We start from the raw sequence: 18,258 nt of genomic DNA on the forward strand, positions 1-18,258 counted from the left end.
AAGAAAGAAATTGAAGAAGATCTCAGAAGATGGAAAGATCCCCCATGCTCCTGGATTGGCAGGATTCACAGTAAACATGGCCATCTTGCCAAAAGCACTGTACAGATTCAACCCAATCCCTATCAAAATTTCAAATCAATTCTTCATAGAGATAGAAAGAGCAATTTGTAAATTCATTTGGAATAACAAAAAAACCCAGGATAGCGAGAATTATTCTCAACAATAAAAGAACTTCTGGGGGAATCACCATCCCAAACCAAAAACTTTACTACAGAGCAATAGTGATAAAAACTGCATGATATTGGTTGGTACAGAGACATCTAGGAAGATCAGTGGAATAGAATTGAAGATCCAGAAATGAACCTGCACACCTATGGTCACTTGATCTTTGACAAAAGAGCTAAAACCACACAGTGGGAAAAGGTCAGCATTTTCAACAAGTGGTGCTGGCTCAACTGGAGGTCAGCATATAAAATAATGCAAATTAATCCATTCTTATCTCCTTGCACAAAGCTCAACTCCAAGTGGATAAAGGACCTTCACATAAAGCCAGATACACTGAAACTATTAGAAGAGAAGTTGGGGAAGACCCTCGAATACCTAGGCACAGGAGAAAAGTTCCTGAACAGAGCACCAAAGGCTTATGCTCTAAGATCAAGAATCGACAAATGGGATGTCATCGAACTGCAAAGCTTCTGTAAGGCAAAGGACACTGTCAATAAGACAAAATGGCAACCAACAGATTAGGAAAAGATCATTACCAATCCTACATCTGACAGAGGGCTAATATCCAAGATATACAAAGAACTCAAGAAATTAGACATCAGACAACAAAATAATCCCATTAAAAATGGGGTACAGAGCTAAACAAAGAATTCTCAACTGAGGAAACTCGAATGGCTGAGAAGCACCTTAAGAAATGCTCAATTTCCTTAGTCATCAGGGAAATGCAAATCAAAACAACCCTGAGATACCACCTCAAACCAGTCAGAATGGCTAAGATAAAAAAACTCAGGTGATAGTAGATGCTGGCGAGGATGCCGAGAAAGAGGAACACTCCTTCATTGTTGGTGGGGTTGCAAGCTGGTACAACCACTCTGGAAGTCAGTCTGATGGTTCCTCAGAAAATTGGACATAGCAGTACCTAAGGACCCAGCTATAGCACTCCTGGACATATGCCCAGAAAATGCTCCAACATATAACAAAGACATATGCTCCACTTTGTTTATAGCAGCCTTATTTATAATAGCCAGAAGCTGGAAAGAACGCAGATGTCCTTCAACAGAGGAATGGAAACAAAAAATGTGGTACATTTACACAATGAAATATTACTCAGCTATTAAAAATAATGAATTCGAGAAATTCTTAGGTAATGGATGGAACTAGAAAATATTATCCTGAGTGAGGTAACCCAATCACAAAAGAACACACATAGTATTTACTCACTGATAAGCGGAGATTAGCCCAAAAGTTTGAAACAACAATGATTCAACTAACAGACCACATGAAGCTCATGAAGAAGGAAAAACAAGCGTGGATGCCTAGGTCTTACTTAGAAGGAGAAACAAAATACCCAAGGGAGCAAATATGGAGACAAAGTGTGGGACAGAATCTGAAGGAGAGGATGTATAAAGACCATTCCACCTGGGTATTCATTCCATGTGCAGTCACCAAAAACAGATACTGATATGGATGTCAGGAAGGGAAAGCTGACAGCAGCCTGATAAGGCTGTCTCCTTAGAGGTCCCCCAGAGTCTGACATACCCAGAGGCAGATGCTCACACCTAACCATTTATCTGATCAAAGATTCCCAATGGAGAAGTTAGAGAGTAAACTGAAGGAGCCTAAAGGGTTGGTGCCCCCATGAGGAGAGCAACAATATCAACCAGCCAGAGCTCCCCAGGGTCTAAACCACCAACCAGCCTAGGAGCACATATGGAGAGACCCATGTCTCCAGCTGTATATGTAGGGGAGGATGGCCTTGTTGGGCATAGTTGGGAGACGAGGTCTTTGGTACCTTGAAGGCTGAGCACTGAGAGTGTTGGGAGGGAATCTAATGGTGGGGAGGAGGATTGGGGGGTAGGTGGGTAAACACCCTCATAGAAGCAGGAGGAGGGGGGATAGGATAAGGGGTTCCTGGGTGGTGGTGGGGAATGCGGTAAGGAGATAAAAATTGAAATATAAATATTATATCCAATAAAAGAGTGGAAAAAAAGAAAAGCGGTTAGAACCAACATCCTTAATAAAATGACAGCTCTCTTTTTAAAAAAACTATCTTCATACTAAAATTTGTTTTGAGAATTGTATATTGCAGAATGATCAGCCTTGGTGTCTCTATGCAACAAGCAAGCTGGGCAGACCTGTTCAAACCTCTGAGGTCCGGGAATTCAATCTGAAGGCATTGAACACACAACATCAGAGGCTTATCAATTTGCTCTTTCCCCCACTCCTCTTCTAATAGCCCAATGCCCATAATCAGCTTGAAGAAGCTAATGAAGAGTCAGTGCCCCTATTCCCTGGGCTTGGGGAGTAAGGTGGTAAATGTTGGGCTGTCTTTCTAGGGAAAAGTAGTGGTTTTGTGGTAATAGAGTGGATTAGCTAGGGTTTATTGCATAGCCATAATTTATTATTAGAAATCTGTATAATTAGTATCAAGATGAAGATATAAATTCTTAAATGGCACCAATTTACTTTGATTACAAATTTTAAGGTTTTCATTGGTACGAGATTCTTATTGATATAAGAGTGAGATGAATATTGTTACTCTCATAGGCATTGTACCAGTATAACACATTTAGGAATACAAGGCATAGACCCAGTCCTTCTTTAACTTTTTTAACTGATTTGAGATGGTCAGCCTATGAGTTAAGGGACTATAGCAAATTCATGGCTTGGAGTTTATTGTTAGGGTGTTTTCTATGTTTTATTTAGAAATAGCTGAGTGGAGTTAACAGACAACAGTCCAGATTACCTTACATGGATAGTTGGTTTTCAAAATATCTTAAGTCCACAGAATTGACGTGACAAACATTTCTGTATTAATGTTCATTTTGATTAGAGACCTGTCTGCTCCTGACAGCTTCCTATATTGAATTCTAAGAAACTGAGCATCTTTGGAGTTCCTCCAATTGTGGTGAGACAGCCACTAGACAAGAATTGCCTCTTTCCTTCTACAGACAAATTACTGTCCAGAAAAGGACACACTTACAGAATAGTTGACTGATTATATCTGCCTAGACAGAGTAATCAGCCCTTAATAATTCTGCAGCACTAAGGTCTGTCAGATGATCCTGGGCCAGAAGGCAGAAGAACAGACGCTCCAATGTTTTGTAGTATAGGGAATGTCCAGGGGTTCAGAGGTCTCTATAAATTGGCTAAGTTTTAGAAGCTATGCTTTCTACTTCCCACAATTATAGTTAACTCAGTCATTCTGGATTTTTGACGGGGTTGAAAACTTATAGCCTCATAGCCAATCCTGGCTATTTACCTTGAGAGAAAAGATTTGAGTGGATGATCATCAGCTGACATTATCCTAAAACCAAGGAAAAAAACAGGTTCAGAACTAAGTGTTTTAGTTAGGAGAGATGACAGAGGTTCTGGTTAGTCAACAAAATGATGGATGGGTAGTAGGACTATCTTGTACCTCACTGGTACAAATTGGCATAATTATGCTCTAATTGTATTTTGAGAGAAAAGTTTCATTTTAACAGGAAGGGTGATATGTAGGAGGAGCTAAGGTGGGAGGAGTACTGAGAGGAAGAGAAGGAGTAAGAAGAGGAGAAGAAGGAGAGGAGAAGCTAGGTGATTAAAGAGTGAAAGAGGGGGCAGACAGGGAGGCAGATGTTCATGTTCTCCACCAGTCAAAGATAGTTGATATATCTAGTTTGGGTAGTGGGTTACACCTCTGATTGAGCAATACCAAACTTATAAAGCCTTTGATTAACATTATTAAAACGTGTATAAGTGCAAAAAGGAAAAGGGGGCATGGGATAGGGGTTTTCTAACAGGGGGAATGGGGAAAGGGGATGCCATCTGAAGTGTAAATAAAATATCCAATAAAAAAGGAAAAAAAGGGAAAAATTAACCCCCCCAAAAGAGATATTAAGGAAAAATTAATGTTGTTTCCTGTTATTTTTGTTATTGGCAGTGGAGTTATGTTTGTATAGCTATCTTCTTTTATGGATTTTGTAAGATTACTTTCTTGTTTTTTCTAGGTTGTAGTTTCCCTCCGTGTGTTGGAGTTTTCCACCAATTATCCTTTGAAGTGCTGTATTTGTGGTAAGATAGTGTATAAATTTGGATTTGTCATGGAATATTTTGGTTTCTCCATCAATATTGATTGAGAGTTTTGCTGGGTATAATAGTCTGGGCTGGCATTTGTGTTCTCTTAGGGTTTGTATGATATCAGTCCAAGGTCTTCTGGCTTTTATAGTCTCTGGTGAGAAATCTGGTGTAATTCTTATAGGTCTGCCTTTATATGTTAGTTTGCCTTTTTCCCTTACTGCTTTTAGTATCTTCTCTTTGTTTTGTATATTTGATGTTTTGATTATTACGTGATGGGAGGTATTTCTTCTTTGGTCTAGTCTATTTGGGGTTCTGTAGACTTCTTGCATATTTAAGGATATCTTTTCTCTAGGTTAGGGAAATTTTCCTCTATAATTTTGTTGAAGATATTTACTGGCTCTTTAAGTTGGGAGTCTTCACCTTCATCTATACCTATTATCCTTAGGTTTGATCTTCTCATTGTGTCCTGGATTTCCTGGATGTTTTGTTTTAGGAGCTTTTTACATTTCATATTTTTTTTGACCGTTGTGTCTATGTTTTCCATGGTATCTTCTGGGGATGGGATTCTCTCTTCTATCTCTTGTATTCTGTTGGTGATGCTTGTGTCTATGACTCCTGATCTTTTTTCTATGTTTTCTATCTCCAGGGTAGTCTCCCTTTGAGATTTCTTTATTGTTTCTACTTCAATTTTTAGATCCTGGATGGTTTTGTGTAATTCCTTCACCTGTTTTGTTGTGTTTTCTTACATTTCTTTAAGGGCTTCTACCTGTTTACCTGTGTTCTCCTTAAATTCTTTGAGAGTGTTGTTTATGGCCCTTTTAAAGTCCTCCATCATCATCATGAGAAGTGATTTTAATTCTGAGTCCTGCTTTTCTGGTGTGATGTGGTGTTCGGGACTTGCTATGGTGGGGGAACTGGGTTCTGGTGATGCCAATAACCTTGATTTCTGTTGTTTACATTCTTATGCTTGCCTTTCACCATTTGGTTAGCTGCAGTGCTACTCACACTCACTGGTTCTGACTGGAGTCTGCCTTTCCAGTTATCTTTGTTGTGTCAGAACTCCTTGGGGTCCAGATGACTCTATGATCCTGAGCTCCAGCTGCTGTGGGTACAATGGCTCTTCTAGGATATTTCAGGATATGGTGTCTTCACGGTAGTAGACCAGCTAGGTGTTTGCTGCTCTGAATGTAGTTGCTCCTCTAGGATGCTTCAGGATATGGTGTCCTCTGCTCTGCTGCTCTGTGGGCCGTGTCCTCTCTAGGATGCCTGCAGCTCTGTGGTCCTTGACCTCTCTTGGGTCCCTCTGCAGTTCTGTGGTCTGTGCCCTCCCTATGGTGTCTCTGGACTCAGTTTCTAGAGGGGAGCAGATCGGCTGGGAGACTGCTCTAGCCACCAGTATCTGGGCCAGGGGAAGAAGGGGAATAGTTCTCTGCAGGGGCAGGGTCTGGATGCCAGGTGCACTCTTGGGGCTCCCTACTGCCAGTTGTACTTCTAAGTCCTAGGGCAGTGTGCGGGTTCTCCTACCTACTGCTCTGTGGTCCGTGACCTCCCTAGGGTGCCTCCGGACTCAGTTTCCAGAGGGGAGCAGATCGGCTGGGAGACTGTTCCAGCCACTATTTGTTAGTTTTTATAGATTCTTTTTCAGGCTAGATAAAACCCTTTCCTACAAAGACTGAGATGTCAACGTGGTGACTAAGAAGATCTTAGAAGAGAACTTCCCCAGGTTTGAAATACCCAAGATAATTGGGTCTGACAATAGACCTGCCTTTGTTGCCCAGGTAAGTCAGGGACTGGCCACCTAGCTAGAAATTAATTAAAAATTATAAATAGAACTATTAAAGAGACTGTAATTAAATTAGCCTTAGAGATTGGCGGGGGAATGACTGGACAGCCCAACTTCCTTTTGCTTTGTTCCAGGTTATGATTTAAGCTAAAACCTTATAAGATTTTATGTGTGTGTGGGGGGGTCTTTACCACTTACTGAGCTAGATAAAATATATGATTCTGATGTTGTTCTTTCTAAATCTCTGTTTGTCCACATGAAAACACTTGAGGTGGTCTGCCATGAGGTCTGAGAGAAGTTAAAAGAAACTTATGAGACTGGAGACCTGAGTGTGCCTCATCAGTTTCAGGTTGGAGATGCTGTTCTCATCTGTCACCACTGGGTCGAGAACCTTGAGCCTCACTAGAAAAGACCATAGCTGGTGCTCCTGATCACCCCCACAGTGGTGAACGTTGAAGACATCTCTAAATAGATTAGTTACCTTTGGCTTTTCAGATTTTGATGTTACGCCAAGTTTTAGGATTAAAACTTTTACATCAGAAGAAATGGGGGAATGAAAGGGTCAAAAATTTTCAAAAACTCCTAACAGACAGAGCAGAACCAAGAGTGCAGGTCAGCTTGGTCGTGAGTTCTGTGTTTCAGGAACTTGGCTGACCACAAGATAGATGGTTAGTTACAAATAGGCTCTTAGAAAATAGCCTATAAAAATGTTCCCCATGACTGTTCCTTGGACCCTGTTACAAACTGAATAATGGGCTGGGACTTTCCACAGGTACTCTCCAATAACTCTGCTTTATTCCTCCTGTGTTGTGGTTTTCCCCCCTGAGTTATGGTTTTTGGCTTTAAATTCTCTCTCTCTCCAAAGCCCCAAGGTCAGTCCCCACTGCCTCTACGTGGCCTACAGGTCTTGATCTCAACATGTTGATCAAAATATACCTCTTGCTGATTGCATCAAGTTTGGTGTCTTGTGAGTTAATGGGTGGCTGCAAATTCCTGAGTCTTGGTTGAGGTTCTCTCTTCGTGGGGCCCTTACAGGAAGAGTAGCGGACACGTATTTGAATCAATATTCTCTGTACTTAAGAACAGACCTACTGGGACACCTGTGGCCAAAGAGAAGAATTTAGACACCAGAGATGGACCAGAAAGTGTATGTGCAGCTGCTACATTAGTGTTTTCTTTAAGTCTGAAGAGAAATGTCTCAGGATATTTGTATTAAAATTTCTGAGCACCACAGCTAATCACTGATCTGATCAAGGTTTTCCAAATGGGGATGTTAGAGAGAAGACTGAAGGAGCTGAAAGGGTTTGTGACTTCATGAGGTGAGCAACAATACCAACCAACCAGAGCTCCCCAGGCTCTAAACACTAGCCTGAGAGCACATAGGGAGGGACCCATGACTCCATCTGTATATGTAGGGGAGGATGGCCTTGTCAGGCATAGGTGGGAGAGGAGATCCTTGGCCCCATAAAGGCTGAACACCAAGTGGGGGGAAATTCGAGGGTGGGGAGGTGGGAGTGGGGGGTACGTGGGGGTACATCCTCATAGAAGTAGAAGGAGGGGGTTGGGATAGGGGGTTCCTGGGTGGTGGGGTGAATGGGGTAAGGGGATAAAATCTGAAATGTAAATATAATATCCAATAAAAAAAGAAAAAAATTCTGAGCACAAGGCTCCTCTAGAGAATACCCCTCCTCTCAACACATGCTTCTTCCAATTTTAGTCCAGGACTTCCCAGGAAGAATCTGGAACCCTGTCTAGACCCACCCTACACTAGATGGAAACAGGAGTTCTGGAGAGCACATTGAGCAGGGTGACAGGCCCTGCATCCCACCTGTGCTGAAGAAATCAGGGATGGTCACATTTGATCTCTTGACCACCCCTAATGTATCCCTATACTTGAGACTGCAGTTCTGCTGGAGATCTCTGTGGGATGATATAAAGTCACTCAACACTCAGAAAACTGTTTCTCTGAGCCATGATCTTGCCTATGAGACTTGTTTCTATTCCTGGCCCTACTAATATGGAGCTTCCTCCCTAGATTTTGCCCTGATCTATTGGCTGCTTCTTATGTCTGAGAGTACTTTCTATCTGGGGAACCTGAAAGTGCTCTTTCTACTGGCATGTCTCATAGGGAAAGATAAAATTGCTACTGGGGAATCACTCAGACAAAGAACAAAGGCTCCCAGGAAGACCAGAGAGGACGTAGCCTCACATAAAATACAAATCAGTTAACACATAATGCTAGAAGGTCTCATTCCATAGAAAAAAGAGCCCACAGTCATTTCCAAGACATAGAGGTGACCTCTTCCCAATACTGAGGCCATGACACTCCTCATACAACTGCCCCTGTATCTCTCTCCTCAATCAGGAACTTGACATTAGTGATAAAGAATTGATCTTCATCCTTAATCATTACTCAGCTGGTCCCTTTCGAGCCCTCACAGGTATCTCTGTCACCTTCCTGATGGGAAATCCCACCTTCCCAGAGCACTGAGGACACAGGGTAGACTGGGTGACCAGCTGTGTCTGTGTAAGAGGGACACATAGGCAGGATGGAGGCTCCTTCTTTGGTGCTGAAAGACCCAAAGGTCAGGACTCAGCAGATGTCAGTCCTGGGATGAGCCATTGTTCTCTGAGGGCATGTCTATGCTTATCAGCCTTGTTGCTCAAGGTGTTCCTTGGAGGAGAAACATAAAGAAAACTTGAGAGGCATGTGGGGCAGGACTCAAAGTGGAGGAGACAGAGCAGTGCCTTGGACACAAACCCCACCACACACAGCACATTATATTCTGTAAGTGCTTCTGCCTGTGGAGACTCAGTTCAGAAGGAGGAAGGCATCAGCCTCTATTGGAGGTGAAGCTCTCCTTCTCATAGGCAGATTGTCACAGTGAGAAGAAAGATGGGGGTGACTTCTGTGCTTCTCTGCCAGAGGTGTAACCCCTGGCAGGGGCTTCTGCTCACAGGTAAGAGTGCCCAATCTGACTGTGGGGGTAGAGAGGAACACAGATGTGTGCTGGAATTTCCTAAGGAGGACAGGATTCTGAGATGGAACTTGAGGTTTCTGTTTGGCTTCATGACATAGAAGCTACAGTGAGGGACAGAAGTTCAGCAGGCAGAAGCTCTCAGCAGACAGGAGGTGCTGAGAATAGGAGAAGAGCCTCAAAGTTTCCATATTCATAGCCAATTACACTGCTTGCCAATGTTCTAAACATTGATGTTCCCAATCATGATTCTCCAAATAGAAATCAAACAGGGGTTTGGGGCATTATGGCTCAGTGTTTGGAGATATGCAAGCTCAATCCAATCCTTAGCTCTCACATGGCAGAGAACAAAATCCTGTCGGCTCTTTGACCTCCACACATGTGCTGTGGCATGCACCTGCACATGCTCACACTGAGACATGTACCTCCACACAGGTTTGTAGCATACACCTTCACAGGGCACCCTGAGATACCTGCCTTCAGAAATATACATCTTGCATACATAAGTAAATGTAAAATCACTTAAATTACACTTGACTCTAATTATTGTCATTAGCTCCAAACCTGGGAACTATGTATATAAACCATGGAGACACTCTTCCTTGCTTTCTTTTCTTCTCTTCTCTTCTCTTCTCTTCTCTTCTCTTCTCTTCTCTTCTCTTCTCTTTTCTTTTCTTTTCTTTTCTCTTCTTTTCCTACTAGTATTTGCAACTTTCCAGGAATGGAAGCTTCCAAAATTCTCAGATTAATCTCTGTCCTCACAGAGTCTTGATTATAGTGGACCAGAAATCTGAGGATCTGGAAGATGATGTGAGGAGGTGATTTGTTGTACAAAGGGAAGAGAAAATAAAAGTAAAAAACTGAGGACCCTTTAGAAGAGGGAGTCAGAGAAATATCCTCTTACCAAATATGGAAATGCTACATGGAAATTCAGGCAGACAATGTAGCAGAGAATTGTGTAGAGAGTTGACAACACAGTGAGAAACTCTGAGGGAGTGGAGGTCATGTTGCTCACCTTCATTAAGAAGGGTCTACACACCCCTCACCAACACTTATGCCAAGTACTGATGACAGTTGCTCAATATTGATGGTTTTTTTCTCTCTTTCCCCTATAGCCTCCCTTTTAACCTGTTGGCACCTGTCTACCACTTCCAAAGTCACCATTGAATTAGTGCCACCACAAGTGGTTGAAGGGGAAGATGTTCTTTTCCTTGTTCATAATCTGCCAGAGAATCTTACAGCCTTTGCTTGGTTTAAAGGCAGGACAAATATGAAACGAGGAATTGCACTGTATGCATTGGCCTCTAACATACATGTACACAGTGATAGAGAGACACTGTATAGCAATGGATCCCTGATAATCCACAATATCACCCAGAAGGACAGAGATTATTATACCCTACGAACCTTCAATGGACATTTAAAGGCTGTATCAACAACAACCACATTCCTCCATGTGAACCGTAAGTGGTTCTTTGTGAACTCGGGGTGCTGGGTGGGTTTCTTTCCACTAGACACACAGAGAAGTGTCTGGCCTGGCCTGTGGCTACCTCCACTTTACGTTGTGTTTTCATTTTGTGGCTTGAGCATTTAGTGCTTGACACACATGTTGGAGAACAATTGGCAATAGATCAGAATCCTTTATTTGACTTCATCTTGCAGGCAAGTGGATACATGCTGAATAACTCAAGGACATTACCATTTGTCTAGACTCTTGGAGTTCTTAGTAGGAATGTGTCCTTGAGAGAGACCCTGAGGGACTCAATGTTGGTCATGATTGAGAAAAAAATGGGATCTTCACAGAAATGAGCACCAGGAAGCCCTAGTTCAAGACTGCTGTTCCAGACTCAACTCCTAATGACCTTGAGAAACATTTTTATAGAGGTTGAGTCTTGACTTCCTGTTTGCAGGTAACAGTACTTTTTAGTAGTCAAAGTCTTGCACAAGGCTTGTGCATTGTCCTGAGAGCCATCATTAGGCTGGGTCCACAGGACATCTTCTCCAGTGACTCAGCAGGAATAGCCTAACTGGTCAGGTACCTAGGGTACCTAACTAGGTACTTAACTGACATGACATGTTTATGAGACTTCCATGAAGTTCATCGATGCCATGGAGAAGAATAGAACTATTCACAGAACCTTCTGAATAGTTTTTGTCATTTCAGGTCTAGCTCAGGGAACTAGAGGCAAATGGGAACAGACTAAGCTGATATTGACAGCTGCCCAGATGTGGGCTCCAGTTATCCTAGTGGTCAGAAGTTGCAGTATCAGGACACAAATCAACACCCAGAAATGCATTTGCCTGAACCAGGAATTCACCTAGAAGCTGAGTTGCACCCATAGTTCTATCAACATGGAAATCACTGATAAAGCACCTCAGACTTACTGCCTGCTTAATTTGTCTGCTACACTGCCAAGGGATCATGTTTCATCACCGTTTTCGTGAATTTCCTTTGGGAAATATAGGATAGCTATGGAGAATCCATTAGACAGAGATCTAAGGCATCTCGGAAAGGCCAGGGAACTCATGGGCAGACCCATTACACAGCTAGTACAGGGATCTGGAGCATTCTCTTGAAATCTTGCAAGGGATGATAGAGCTCAGCCTTTCCTCCCCAAGAATCAGGTCACGTCCACCTACACACCCAGGGTATCAGATGCCTGACAAACTCTGAGGCTTTGTCCTGGGTTATAACCCTAACTGGGGATTCCTGTGAGAATAGATGTGTCCCCTTTCCCACACATTATTCACATGGTCCCTTTGAAACCTCACATGTCCAATTCCATTTTTCAAGTGCATTGAGAACATGGGGCAGACTGGGTGCACAGCTGAGTTTCTGTCTCACACAGCTGTGCAGAGTTTCCTTTTTGGTGCTGACTGACCAAGGTAAGGATACAGCAGAGATCAGTTCAAGAGTCATCTTCTATTTTCTCAGGTCACAGGGATGGCCATCAGCCTTGGTGCTCACTCTGTGTTCTAGAGAACTGAAACAAAAGGAGAAGAGAGGGACATGACACAGCACTGAGACTAGAGGGGACAGAGCAGTGTTTTTATAGAGAAATACCCTCAGATGATCCTGTCTGAGGGGAGGCTCGGCTCAGAGTGGAAGCACAGGAGAACTGGGGAGCTGTGCTAGAGCAGACATGCCATAGAAGGATAGATCAGGCCACAGAGACCAGGGCAGCATCTTTTGTACCCTCTGCAAAGGGGGAACACCTGTCAGGGCTCATGCTCACAGGTGACATGAAAGGACTCACCTACTTTCTGGAGTCTCCTGAGAGGCAGAAAGAGCTGAGAGAAGTTTCAGGGTTTGGAGGGGAGAAGACACAGGGGGGCAGAGTCTTATCAGCAGTAGGAGGCTCTTGATTAATAAAAAAGTAGGGGTAGGAGGAGATTGTTCTTACCCAATGCTGATCAGCATGGCCACAGTAAGACTGTTCTCAGCTGTGACATCCCAACTAAGAAACTAAGGTGGTGTTGATCAGTGACATGATTGAATGAATATATTAATGTGCTTCATATTCTGATAAGCTGAGACCAATGAACAGAAGTCTTCTGACCTCCACATAAGTTGTGTCCTGCACCCACCCATACTGAAGTAGTCCTTGTATTCAATCTCACACAAAATATAATTTGCAAATAATTGTAAAAATCAAAGCAAATGCAATGATTTATCAAACCTACAATTTTCTTAAGGAAATCCATGACCACACAAAGTCCTGCACATTCATTCATTCACTCCTCATTTATTGTTCACAGGTATCTAAGTTTTTTTAGATAACATTTTTAAAATAAACTATAATTAAATTTATTTCTACACAATTTTAGTGTACATGTGATGTTGCCATTTTAAAAATACACGTATTTTTTATTGGATATTTTATTTACATTTCAGATGTTATCCCCTTTCCTCATTTCCCCTCTATCCAGAAACTCCCTATTTTATTCCCTCTCCTCTTGCTTCTATGAGGATGTGCCCCCAACCACTCACCCCCTCCCACCTCCCCACCTTTGAATTCCCCCACACTGGGGCATCCTGCTTTCACGGGACTAAGGATCTCCTCTAGGTAACATCTTATGATGCCCAGTCCTAATGGACAGGAAAATAGATCAGTAAAGAAAGCTGGGTGTTGTTTGGAACTACAAGACGGACCCAACAACAACAACAACTCTACCATCATCACTACCACCACTAAGAAGTCAGAGAGTAAATCTCAGTGTCTGTAGGGGAAGAGATGGGGAGGCCTCACCCCAATGCCAATGTACATTGAGTGTGAGCAGGGAATCTGAGGGCAGTGAGCCAAGGCATGTTGACACCTGAAAAGAGAGCAACAAACCATGAAAAATACAGGTGCAGGGACACAGAGTTGTATGGGGAGACACATAATTAGAGTGAGTAATGAACATACCTTCTCAGGACAGTGTCTCATCTTACAAAAAAATTGATGGTCCCAATTTATTTGCTCTCTCTCTTCCCTTCTAGTCTTCCTTTGGAACTGCGGGCGCTTTGTTACCTCTGCCCAGCCCAGTATTGAATCCATGCCCTCCATCATTACTGAAGGGCAACATGTTCTTCTACATGTTCACAATCTCCCAGAGAATCTTCAAGGATTTTTGTGGTTCAAAGGGATGACTGTGTTCAGGCACTTTGAGATTGGCCGATACATAATAGGCAGGAAGTCAGCTGTGTTTGGTCCTGCATACAGTGGTAGAGAGAAACTGGACAGTGATGGATCCCTGCTGATTAAAAATGTCACTCAGAACGATGCCGGATTGTACACCCTACGAGTACTGGGTACAGATATGAAGAGTGAAGAAGCACATGTAGAAATCCAAGTTAACAGTAAGTGATTTCCTGGGATCATTCATTGCTGGGTGGGGCTTAAATGCACAGGACTGTCATGCCTGGCCTGTGCCTCCCTTTTCTCTGCATTGTGTTCCCATGTGCAGGTTTGAGCACTTCGTGCTAGACAAACATGGTAGAGACAAATGACTGTAGATCAGACTTCATCTTCTGACTCCACCTTTTATCAAGAAAGATCTTGATAGTAACTCAGTCTAAGATGTCAGGCTCTCCCCAGTCTTGGGGCTCTAAACTAGGGAGGGAGCTCACACCCTGTCGTCTTTCAAAGGCTGGAGTAAAGTGACCCAGGAGAGCATATTTCCAGTCCTTTATTCTTAATTACTCTTAAAGCTATTAGGACACAATGGATTTTGGCTGTTCAGGTCAAACTGCAATATTTATTAGCTCCAAATTGAGATTGTCATAAACAAAATTTAGGAACTGGTGCACAGACCATGAAGAAGTGCTGATTACTAGCTTTTTCTTCATGGCTTGTACCACCTGCTCTTATATGACTCAGGACCAGAGGCCAGGAGTGGAACTGCTTGCAGTGGTCTAGATATGCCCCACCCATCAATCCCCAATTAAGAAATATACAGGCCTGCCCACAGGCTGATGTGTTGGTGACATTTTCAATAGAGGCCTTGTCTTTCACAAGGACTCTACATTGTGTCAAGTTAGCATGAAACTAGCTATCCTAATATCTCAATGTTTCCCAAGATCTGAGCCTGCCTGAAGATCAGGTTGCTCCCTACCCTCATTCAACTCCAAAAAAAAAGCAAAAGCAGCAACAACACATAGGAGGTGAAGTCAGGGCTTTCCTGGAGGTAGAGAGAAAAACTAAGAAAACAAACAAACAAATGCAAAACAAGGAAAGAGAGAGAGAGAGAGAGAGAGAGAGAGAGAGAGAGAGAGAGAGAGAGAGAAAGAAAGAAAGAAAGAAAGAAAGAAAGAAAGAAAGAAAGAAAGAAAGAAAGAAAGAAAGACAGTAAAAAAAAAATCTGGGACCTGTAGAATTCAGGGGAGGCATCATCTCCAACCTGAGTGTGCATGAGTGTGTGCAGTGTCTAAGTGAGTGCAGCAAAGAAGCAGCCATGTAGACACCTCTATGTAGAGGAAATGACACTTTCAGGGGCACTGAGGGAATGGAGGAGGGCATGTTGCTCATTTTCATTAAGTGGTATAGATACATCCATACTTGAGTCTCTAGGCTGGGTTAAGAATTCATCTGCTCAGGACAGAGACCACCATTTTTTCACCAAGCAGAGTGGTATGAATGAGATAGCTTTTTCTCTTTTCCCTTCCAGACCCCCATTTTCAGTGCTGTGACTCTACCACCTCTTCCAAACTCATGATTGAAGCAGTGCCCCGATATGCTGCTGAAGGGACAAGTGTTCTTCTCCTTGTTCATAATCTGCCAGAAGAGCTGATATCCTTTACCTGGTACAACTCGATGTACAGGGTCCCAGCCTTTAAAATTGTAGACTACCATGTAATCTGGAATATCACCACCTGGGTGAATGAATATGGCAGAAGAGGGATGGTGTATGCTAATGGATCCCTGCTGCTCCAGAACATTGTAGAGAAAGATGCAAGAATGTACACACTAGAAACTTTAAATGTAAACTACACAGTTGAAAGAGCACACGTGCAGTTTTATGTAAACAGTAAGTGACTCTCAATGGTGTCTGGCTGCTGGGTATGACTTATCCTACTTCATACACTAGACTGTCAGGATTGGGTTGTGTCTGCTCTCTCCCCTGCTGCATTGCATCTATTTACTGTAGGACACACATTGAGTAGACAAACTGCAGTCAATCAGAATCCCTCACCAGTCTCTACCTCCATAGAGAAGTACGTGTGGGGGATAACTTAGCATAAGGATGTCAGCCTCAGTACAGACTCTTGGGGTTCTCACTATGCACATGGCCCTAAGAGAGGCCTTGTTGGAGTCAGGTAGACACTGGATGAGGGAGCTATGGGGTCCTCACAGAGAGTATCAGGGTGTCCTGGCTCCAAAATTTTGCCTCTGGCTGGAGTCTAGGTCACATCAGGGAGTTTTTCATCAATGCTTGGTGTTGATTTCCTTTGTTTTTCTTGCTTTTTTGAGAGAGAGGGTTTCTCTGTGTAGTTCTGGCTTTCCTGGAGCTCACTCTGCAGACCAGGCTGACCTCGAACTCAGAAATCTGCCTGCCTCTGCCTCCCAAGTGCTGGGATTAAAGGCATGCGCCACCACTGCCTGGCCTTGATTTCCTTTCAGAACTAACAAAGAACAAGGCTTTACTGACTGTCCAACTCCCATAGAGGACTAGCTGTGTACCGCCATGATAGCTGGGGTCATGTAGGTCATCTGTGCATCATAGTCAACTGAGTCTCGGTGGACAGGTGTCAGGACAGAAGCCAACTACATGTCATGAGTCCAGCCTAGACAATTCTTTTTTGCAGTTAAATAGTGATAGATACTGATGATTTGGGCAGCTCCTCCATCCCAAGGTCAGGCTTCCATTGCTCACATCTAATCTTAACTCTCCCACACAGCAGTGATCATTTATCACATATTTTGTTATATAGAAACTGAGACATACAAAACACAGTGGGTGAATCAGGGTCACATAGACTATTGGTGTCTGATCAAAAGCACAAGATATGCCTATAGTCACAGCTCTAACTTCTCTTCCTTGGAGGCTTTTAAAGTATTCACTAAAGAGGGGCTGGTGGAGCTCTCTGAAGGACTATTGTCATTTAGACTCCCCTTCTGCTTTTTTTTTTACAGAGGCTGTGACACAACCCTTTGTGCAAATCACTGACACCACAGTCAATGCACACAGATCTGTGACCTTCACTTGTGTTACACCTGACATGGCAATCTCTATCCTTTGGTTCTTCAATAGCCACACTCTGCAGCCTACAGAAAGGATGACACTGTCCTCAACAAAGTGTGGACTCCGAATAGATGATGTCAGAAGTGAAGATGCTGGAGAGTACCAGTGTGTGGTCACCAACCGAGCCGGTGATGCAAAGGCCAGTCACCCAGTCTGGTGGCCATGATGAATAAGTGACCCCTCCTTTATCCTACACCCCATTTCTTTATTGATGGGATAAAACATGGAGCAAAGTTATGTGGTGAAAATGATCAGTTACTACTCAAGTGTGATCAGCATGGTGAGACATGCCTGTGATCCTAGAATACACATGTGTATAAGAACAAGGTGAGATTTAAAGTGAGACTGTCTCCAAAACAAAGCACAGACATTAATACAGCAAACAGGATCACAAAGGCATTAGCAGCTTAGGCTGTGGATCAAATATATAGCCAACCCTCAGAATCCATAAGACAGTATTTTGGGATCTCTCAAACCTTTGATACTTCAAGTCTGCTGTGATAAATGCATTCTTTATATGCTATAATACATTCCATGTTTAACTAATTCAGCTTACATTAATGGTGCCTAGCGACCAGTCATCTATGTGAAGCAATGGAGAGTGACAGAGGAAGGAAATACAATGTCTAACTGTGGACATAACTGGTTTCTAAATAGCTTTGAGCCTCAGCTTGTTTGATTCACAGATATAAAATCCATGGTGTAAATTTTAATTCTATGGTCTCTATTCTGAGAGTTGAATTCACAGTGGGACTTTGTATGATTCTTTTTTCTGTTAATATGTTTCTTTCTTTTTTTGTTCTTTTATCCATTACATTTCTACCTCCATTTTCCCTCCCTCCCATCCTTCACCACATACCTTTCCCTCAGATTCATTCATTTTTCATTTCCCTTCAAAAAAAGAACAAGCTTCTCATGGATATCAACCAAGCAAAGCATAACAAGTTACAGTACCATTAGTCACAGAGCCTCATATCAGGGCTGGGTGAGGCAACCTGAAAGGAGGAAGGGGGTCCCCAAACAAGAAAAAGAATCAAGGACATTCCCCACTACCATTGGCTCTCTTGTTCTGTCACAAGAACACCTAGCTGCATAACTATAACATACACACAGAGTACCTAGCTCCAAATCATACAGACTCTATGATTATTGATTCAGTCTCTGTTAGCCCCTGTAAACCCTGTTTAGTTGTTTCTGTGGGCAATGCTTTTCTGGTGTCCTTGAACACTCTGGTTCCAGCAACTCCTTCTCCTCCTCCTCTTCCTCCTCCTCCTCCTCCTCCTCCTCCTCCTCCTCCTCCTCCTCCTCCTCCTCCTCCTCCACCTCCTCCTCCACCTCCTCCTCCTTCTCCTCTTCCCTCTCCTCTTCTGTGGTGTTCCCATGCCCTATCAAGGGTTTAGCTGTGTGCCTGCATCTGTTCCCATAGTTGATGGATGATGCCTCTCTGATGACCATTAGGCTGGAGAGCGATCTATGACTATTAAAGGA

The 18,258-nt window shown here is 43.0% G+C and overlaps 1 protein-coding gene across 1 annotated transcript; it reads left to right on the top strand.

Annotated features, from left to right (window-relative positions):
• Positions 1-8,963: 8,963 nt before the first annotated feature.
• Positions 8,964-16,936, top strand: LOC117719893 (pregnancy-specific glycoprotein 22-like). The gene is made up of 5 exons (XM_034518298.1): positions 8,964-9,027; positions 10,161-10,508; positions 13,529-13,888; positions 15,196-15,555; positions 16,662-16,936. Exons 1-5 carry the CDS (start codon positions 8,964-8,966, stop codon positions 16,934-16,936), a joined length of 1,407 nt encoding a protein of 468 aa, XP_034374189.1.
• Positions 16,937-18,258: the final 1,322 nt, after the last annotated feature.

Source organism: Arvicanthis niloticus, chromosome 1 (assembly GCF_011762505.2).
Source record: "Arvicanthis niloticus isolate mArvNil1 chromosome 1, mArvNil1.pat.X, whole genome shotgun sequence".
Classification (NCBI taxonomy): Eukaryota; Metazoa; Chordata; class Mammalia; order Rodentia; family Muridae; genus Arvicanthis; species Arvicanthis niloticus.

What these genes read in the sequence shown, in the direction of transcription:
- LOC117719893 (XM_034518298.1), top strand. Translation starts at nt 8,964, where the DNA reads ATGGGGGTGACTTCTGTGCTTCTCTGCCAGAGGTGTAACCCCTGGCAG. An exon ending in GCAGGGGCTTCTGCTCACAG is followed by an intron (nt 9,028 to 10,160) that starts GTAAGAGTGCCC and finishes TTTCCCCTATAG; the next exon opens with CCTCCCTTTTAACCTGTTGG. An exon ending in CGTGCAGTTTTATGTAAACA is followed by an intron (nt 15,556 to 16,661) that starts GTAAGTGACTCT and finishes TTTTTTTTACAG; the next exon opens with AGGCTGTGACACAACCCTTT.